Source organism: Rhineura floridana, chromosome 7 (genome assembly GCF_030035675.1).
Source record: "Rhineura floridana isolate rRhiFlo1 chromosome 7, rRhiFlo1.hap2, whole genome shotgun sequence".
Classification (NCBI taxonomy): domain Eukaryota; kingdom Metazoa; phylum Chordata; class Lepidosauria; order Squamata; family Rhineuridae; genus Rhineura; species Rhineura floridana.
The window spans coordinates 154,028,416-154,036,584 of record NC_084486.1 but is presented as its reverse complement, the minus strand read 5'-3'; the positions used below and the strand labels follow the sequence as shown (position 1 = coordinate 154,036,584).

General features: G+C 47.7%; 1 protein-coding gene across 2 annotated transcripts in view; it reads left to right on the top strand.

The window, feature by feature from the left end:
• Positions 1-224: 224 nt before the first annotated feature.
• LOC133389629 (probable cation-transporting ATPase 13A5) overlaps positions 225-8,169 on the top strand; it is a 68,592-nt gene continuing 60,647 nt past the window's right edge. For both annotated transcript variants that reach the window (XM_061637636.1, XM_061637635.1), the window contains exon 1: positions 225-363. In XM_061637636.1, coding sequence (XP_061493620.1) covers positions 301-363 — 63 coding nt within the window. In that variant the 5' untranslated portion in view covers positions 225-300. The remainder of the gene's footprint in view (positions 364-8,169) is intronic.

The following is an 8,169-nucleotide window of genomic DNA, read 5'->3' as shown; positions in this document are numbered from 1 at the left end:
TTGATGGGTAGCCTTCAAATGGTTTATGCGGGGGGTTGATTTGGGGGGCAAGGGGAGCAGAAAAATACAAAGAAAATACTTACATAAGAAAGAATGCCCGAGAGGCTCAGTCCAGGAACAGGTTTTGTCAGCTGTGAGTTTAAAAAAAAAAAAAGGTGCAAGCTCAGGGACTCTTAAAGGCAGCTGGCAGCGCTGTGGGGAAAGTTATTCCTGCTCCGAGTTCAGATCAGCCTGCAGCTAAAGTGGTTGCTAGCCTTCCAAGAGAGGAGACTCTGGAGTGACTGACACCTGCCAAGTTTGATGGGGGAAAATCTTCTAAGGGATCACCATGCCCTCCTCAACAAGGGAAAGGAGAATGAGATGGTAAGAGGCAGAAGTAAATTAGCGTAGTGGCACAGGTTTTTAAAATCCGCAAGGTTTCCAGGAAATGATAAATATTCCTTATTGGTCTCAGTTCTGGAGAGATGGGCTCCAGAAGCAGATTTACTCCTGGTCTAAAGCTATCCCACCCCCAGGACTTGGTGGCCACTGGAAGGTGTGCCTGAGTACCCACGTGGGCAAGGAACTTTAGGGGCAAATCTCCGACCTGCTCTCTTCTCGTCATGCATTTCCAAGATGTTGGCAGTAATCTATAGATGACTTAGGAGTTTAAATGTCTTGTAATTTTTTTCACAAATTCAGGGCAGACAAGTCTTCCAGTGTCTAGTAAGGCTGCGCACACACCACTTAAAGCACATTTTCACCACCCACAAATCTTGGGAACTGTAGTTTGCTAAGGGTGATGGGAAACTGCAGTCCCCAGGATTCTTATTCTTTACAGTTTCGGCCCAGTATATCTGAAGGAACGCCTCCAGAGTCACCGATTGTGCCGCCTGACAAGATCAGCCTCACAAGACCTTCTCTCGGTCCCACCGGTGAGAACAGCTAGGCTGGTGCGGACCAGAGAGAGGGCCTTTTCGATCGTGGCCCCCAGCCTCTGGAACTCTCTCCCTCTTGATCTCCGACATACTCCCTCCTTGTCAAGCTTTCGCCGAGCCTTAAAGACCTGGCTATTCAGGCAGGCCTACAAGATTGGGATAGATTAATTTTACGCTATATGAACTGAAGGATGGTTTTTAGCTTAATTTGATTGTTGTTGATATATATTTACACTGTTTTTTGTTGTACATCGCCTAGAGTGTCCCTAACCCGGACAGATAGGCGACTGAAAAATACAATTTATTATTGTTGTTGTTGTTGTTATTATTATTATTATTATTATTATTATTATTATTCTGGTGGTGGGTGGGTGTGCTTTAAAGGGATGGTGGGTGCGCAGCGTAAGAATTCAGAAGTGGGACCTGCAACAAAACGTTGCAGTGTGGAGGGCTTCTGTTCAGGATTCTGTCAGTCCATGCCCCTTTGCAGGATACTCCATTCCTAGTTTTCCATCCCCACCCCAGGTCAGTGTGCACCCACTGAGCCTGCTGAGTCCTCACTGAGCTGCTTCTCTGCCCCCTCCTAGGCCCCCCCTTTGTTGTGTTGCAAAATCTGGGGTTTCTCCAGGGCTGCTCCTGTGCATGTCAGTCTGGCTGCATAAGGATCCTACACACTTGGAGGATGCATTTATTATGATTATTATTGTTTTGTTGTTGTTATTTGATTTATATCCCGCCCTTCCTCCCAGCAGGAGCCCAGGGCAGCAAACAGAAACGCTAAAAACACTTTAAAACATCATAAAAACAGGCCTTAAAATACATTAAAACAAAACGTTAAAAACTTTTTTAAAAAGCTTTAAAAACAAATTTAAAAAAGGGTTAAAACATATTATTAAAAAAAACATATTACCAAGCAATTCTAACACAGACGGAGACTATTTACTATTAGTATATAGGGAAACTCTCTACTGGAGCTGCTTATCCTTAAGGTCCAGTAATACGGGATGGCCCCAAAGTCTGCGTGGCTTCCCTGGATTCCCCTTTCTCTCTCTCTCTCTGGTGGTGATGGAGCGGAGGGGGGATTTCCTTCTGCAATTTGAGCTTGTGGGTTTCCTCTTCTTTATTCCCGTCTCTCTTCTCACAGCTGATCAGGGATGCCAGAGGGCAGGGAACGTAAGTTGGAAGCTGCCTCTATTTTGACCCTGGTTTTAGGATAAAAACTCGTACATCTTCAAGTTAGCATGACTCTTCCAAGGAGCCAGTTGTAAGACCTCTGCTGGGAAATGAACTCGTTGGGTTGGGAATTTCTTTTGCAGAGCCAGCCCATCTGCAGCCACTGTCCTGGCTAAGGTGGAAGAGCAGGGTGGGGGTCCTCGGCTCCAGGGCCTTCTGGATGAAAGGGATTACTGAGATTCTGGGTTCTGCTGCCTGGTGTCACTCTGCTGATCTGTCCTAGGAGGGGTGCGTGTGACCCAGCTGATTCTCCTAGGTCGCTCAGTAGCTTTCAGTACCATCCAGCATTGCACCCTTCTGGACTGCCAGTGTGGGTGTGGAGTGGGGGATTTAGCATTGCCGTCGTCCCACTCCTACCTTGCAGGGAGGTCCCAGAAGGTGGACCTGGGAAACTGTTCCTCTGCCCCGTGGGAATTCTTGGGCTCTGCCTTGACTTCTACACTATGCTCTTTAACATCTACTTATGGGGGAGTGACTGAGGATCTGGGAGGAAAGTGCGCACTCCGAAGGTTGCCTGATGACATTCAGCTCCATTTCATCTTTCTGCACGCATCAGGCATGGTGGAGAGACCATCCTGCACGACTGCTTGACCTCAGTAATGGACTAGATGAGAGTGATTAAATTAACGCTCGATCCAGAGAAGATGGAGGTGCTTGAGGTGGATGCTTCTGTTTAATAGAATTTAGGATAAGTGCATCTTGGGGTTTAGGGTATACGCCCTTGATGGGGGTCACATCTCCCCTTAAATATGTGGATGTTCAAGGGGCAGCTGTAGCTAGATGCGCATTCAGTCAGCTTTAGATGGCAATCCATCCTGTACATACTTGCCACAGAGCAAGCTCCACTAAACCCAGCGGAACTTTTCTCTGAGTAAAATGCACACGATTGATAATGCCAGCTCTGCCTAAGCATTTTGCCACCACCATTGTGCATATTATGGTAACTACTTGATTCAGCTGCTGCATGAGTTGCCATCAGCAGGGGAGAAGTTGCTTTGGGTGCTCTCAGCCGGTTTGGTGTGACTCTCTGCCACCAGGAAGAGGCCTTTTGGGTGGAGGTGGTGTCTAGACCAGTGGTTCCCAAACTTTATGAGCACGGGACCCCCTTTATAAGCTGAAAATGTTTTGTGACCCCCTCCCTGCAGGGAGGCAGGCTGGCTGCCAGGAAGGAAGGGGGAAAGCAGCCTTTCTTTGCAGGCTTGCTTCTTTTTGCTCAACAAAAAGCCCTCTCCTCTCATTCTAAGTAAGGGTGCTGTCAGTAGCGGCAGTGCAAGGAGACAGGAATCAGTGACAGTAATCCCCTCTTCTTCCTGGTAGCCCCACCCTCAGCCTCCTTTGGCATCTGCCATGTATTTTATAGGCAGATGCCTGCCCTTAGTGCGCCTGAAAGACGCTCTGGCTGGTGCTTCAGCAAAAGGCCTCCCCTCTCGTTTGGAGCAAGGGGGAGGTGTCATCTGCAGCAGCAGTGGAAAGCAGACAGTATAGAAGGAGTGAAGACTTTTTAAAAAAATTAATAATTCATTTCTTTACTGTTCACGGCCCCCTCTGGATTACTTCGCGGCCCCCCTGGGGGTCCCGGCCTCCAGGTTGGGAACCACTGGTCTAGACTCTTACTCCCTGGAAAGGATTCGCAGATGCATTCCACTTATTTATTTATTTATTAAACTTGTATACCGCCCCATAACCGAAGCTCTCTGGGCGGTTTACAACAACTAAAAACAAATACAATTTAAAATACATCTTTTAAAAACAATTTAAAACACAATTTAAAAATTTAAAACAATATAGAACTTTCACTGCATTGTCTTTTGGTGCCTATCTATTAGTGCCTATCCTTTGCAGAACATTTCTGCTGTCTGCCCATTGTTGTTCTGAACTCTTGGTTTCAAAATGAACTTGTTAAAATTTAAATTGTTGTCATGCTTTATGATGCAATTTGCCTCTGAATGCAAGTTACTGGGTGTTGCACGTTGGGAGACTGGTGCTGTTGCACTCAGGTCCTCCCTGCGGGCTTTTCCAGGGGCATCTGGTTGGCCACTGTGATGTTTTAATTCTCTGTTGTAAAGTTCTTTATGTTCCTTGAAAAGAAGGCTCTTAACCTTCCCCAGTGGGTGGCGAGAGGGTGGCGAAGAAACAGGACCCAATATTTTTTAGAGTACATCAGCAAAAGACCAGGGAATGCATTTCAGTTTATGAAATATATGAGCATGATAATATCCAAGATAAATCAATGGTATATTATAAATGAATGAATCTTGGGGAAGGGAAAAACAAGGAACAGTATATGCAAATAATGATTACATGGAAAACCAAAACAGAAAAAGTATGTTCAACTAAACTATTAAATTAAATCAGAAAAACAACATGCAGCTTAACTTTTACAAACGATAATTGTGGTATGCAAAACTAATAAGTTTAACTATTATGCAACTCTACTTTTATTTGTCCCCTAAATTTCCACCAGTCCAAACTGGTTAAAAGCTTTGCTGTGTTCCAGCTGTACAGCAACTTATCCTAAATATTAAGAAAAGAGGTAAGAAAGAATATGATGGCTTCCTGTCAAAGCAGGGATTCAAAGGAACCAGTTTCTGTGGGTCCAGGGAGATGAATGCAGGATCCTGTGGGTAAGATTATTCTGGAGTACCTGAAACAAACACCACCACCTGCATATTTCATTCATCTGGGAGCCACTCTGAGAGCCTTTTCAGCTGAAGAGCAAGGAAAAATGCTTTGCATACCTGATCATTACACATGGAATGAAAAAAGGGATTCTAAGCCCCTCTAGGCCTACCTTACACCAATACAGTATTATTAGTCCATAGATTCAACAGGTGTTAACACATCCCTGTTCCATCCATAGATAAGGGATCAAAGAAACATATGGAAAGATTTAGAATTGTCCAGAGACACGGATACAGTTTAGGGATTCTGCTCGTGTACCGTCCATCCCGCTGCACGACGGGCTCCCTGGCCGAGGTGCTAGAGGTGGTCTCGGATGTACGGGCGCAGTCCCCAAACCTTTTGGTATTGGGGGACTTCAATGTGCATTTGGAGGCCACTCTCACTGGGGCACCTCAGGACTTCCTGGAAACCATGGCTTCCTGGGAGGTGCACCTTATTTCTATGGGGCCCACCCATGTAGCCGGGCATGCACTTGACCTTGTGTTTGTCTCGGGAGAGGAGGGCAGTGATCTGAAAATTGGGGATACTTCCATCGTACCCTTGTCATGGTCAGACCACTATTTGGTGAAGGTAGACTTTTCGATGCCACAAACTCTCCGCAGGGGTGGAGGACCCATTAAGATGGTCCGCCCCAGGCGTTTGATGGATCCGGATGGATTCCTGAACGCGCTTGGGGATTCATTGGAGCAGGCACACAGCCACTCGGCTGAGGCCCTGGTGGAAGGTTGGAATACCGCAATCACCGGAGCTTTAGACCGGGTGGCTCCGAAATGCCCTCTCCCCCTGAATAGAACTCAGAGGGCACCGTGGTTTACCCCACGGTTGCGAATTCTGAGGCGGGAGGTGAGATGGCTAGAGCGTCGGTGGCGGAAGTCTCGCTCTGATGACGATCGAACACTGGTTAGAGCCGCTGCTGCAGCCTATCATGTGGCAATAAGGGCAGCAAAAAGAGATTTTTATGCTGCCTCTATTGCATCTGCGGAGTGCTGTCCCAGGAGACTGTTCCAAGTGGTCCGGAGCCTGGTCGGTTCAGTTGCTCAGGAACCCATGGAACATGATAAGGTCACCTGTGACGAATTTGCAAAGCACTTCACGGAGAAAATCGATCGTATCAAAAGTGCTATTCCATACACTGTGGATACAGTGAGTGAGCCAGAGGTGACCAGTGTCACTCTGGTGGTGTGGGATCGGTTCCAGCTTCTTCCTTCTGATGAAGTGGACAAGGTGCTTTCAACCTTAAAGCCAACCACCTGCGTACTTGATCCTTGCCCATCATGGCTCATTATGAGCTGTAAAGATAAACTGGGCGAGGGGATTAAGCTGGTGGTAAATGCTTCACTTGAACAGGGAGTAATGCCATCAGCGCTCAAGGAGGCAATAATAAAACCACTCTTAAAGAAGTCCTCCTTGGACCCTCGAGACTTGAATAACTTCCGCCCAGTTTCAAACTTGCCATTCTTAGGCAAGGTAATTGAGCGGGTGGTGGCAAAGCAGTTGCAAGCGCACTTGGAGGAAGCAGATTATCTGGATCCATTTCAGTCGGGCTTCAGGCCTGGACATGGGACAGAAACAGCCTTGGTCGCCTTGGTAGATGATATGAGGAGGGCATGGGATAGGGGCGAAGGCACCTTCCTTGTCCTTGATCTCTCAGCGGCTTTTGATACCGTTGACCACGGTATCCTCTTGGACCACCTGGAGAGGTTAGGCATGGGGGGCACTGTATTGCAGTGGTTCCATTCCTTCCTCTCTGGTAGGTACCAAAGAGTGGCATTGGAGGATGAGGTTTCGGATCCTTGGCCTCTCACTTGTGGGGTGCCACAGGGTTCCATCCTCTCTCCGATGTTGTTTAACATCTATATTAAGCCGCTGGGGGCAATCATCAGGAGATTTGGGCTGCAGTGTCATCAGTATGCGGATGACACACAGCTCTATCTCTCATTTAAATCTTCACCGAGGTTGGCTGTAGAAACCCTGTCCAAGTGCCTGGAGTCGGTGAGTGGCTGGATGGGAAGGAATAAGCTGAAACTGAATCCAGACAAAACCGAGGTACTACTTGTGGGAGACAAGGGAGGATTGGGGGATATAGACCTGGTGCTTAATGGGGTATGCTTGCCCCTAAAAGACCAGGTCCGCAGCCTGGGGATCATCCTTGATTCCCAGCTGTCCATGGAGGCTCAGGTTTCGGCTATGAGCCGGGCAGCGCTGTATCAACTCCATCTGATACGGAGGCTGGGCCCCTACCTTCCCAACCATCTGCTCCCACCAGTAGCACATGCCCTGGTCACCTCTCGCCTAGACTACTGCAATGCGCTCTACGTGGGGTTACCCTTGAAAACGGCCCGGAAGCTGCAACTGGTACAGAATGCAGTGGCTCGTCTGATTAAAGGCAGCTGCCGGCAGGATCATATCACTCCAGTGCTAAAGGAGTTGCACTGGCTACCAGTTGCTTACCGAGCCCAATTCAAGGTGTTGGTCTTAACCTTTAAATCCCTATACGGTTTTGGACCAGTCTATCTGAAGGAGCGCCTCCAGCATTGGCAGGGATGCCGCTCAACAAGATCAGCCTCAGAAGACCTTCTCTCAATCCCACCGGTTAAAACAGCTAGGCTGGTGAGGACCAGAGGGAGGGCCTTTTCAATAGTGGCCCCCACCCTATGGAACTCTCTCCCAAATGATCTCCGCCATGCCCCTTCTATCATGACCTTCCGTCGGACTTTGAAGACTTGGCTTTTCCGGCAGGCCTTTGGGATGGGTTAAGTTTTACAGTTGGGTTCTTATATTTTAATCTTTTAATGTTCAATGTATTTTATCTTGTACATTGCCCAGAGTGGCTGGTCAACCAGCCAGATGGGCGACTAATAAGTAAAATTAATAATAATAATAATAATAACTGTCTCTATTTTCCTTTCTCCATCTATTCGATAAATCAGTCTCTAGTCTGACTTTTGGGGGAGAGGCCTGCAAACCTGGAAAGAAACCAGCCTGGCTTGATCCGGTGCCTTTTACAGTTGCAGGAATCGGGAAGGGAGGCTTTTTGCAGGTGGGAAGAAGAACTTAATCACCTCCTAGTGGCTGCAGGGCAGTTTGCAAATAAAGGTAGAATCCCAGGGAGACTCTCCCGCCATATTTCTGTGTTGTCGAGTGCTGAGTCGAGGCCCCTCCATTGTGTAGGCAATTTAACTGATTTCTTGGCTAGGTTCTGTAAAGCTCCCTGGAATGGGCCCTTAACACAGGCCTGCAGCAGGGTTTCTCCTAGGCCAGCCTTCCCCAACGGGCGCCCTCCAGATGTTTTGGTCTACAACTCCCATCAGCATGGCTTGTAGCCCAAGACATTTGA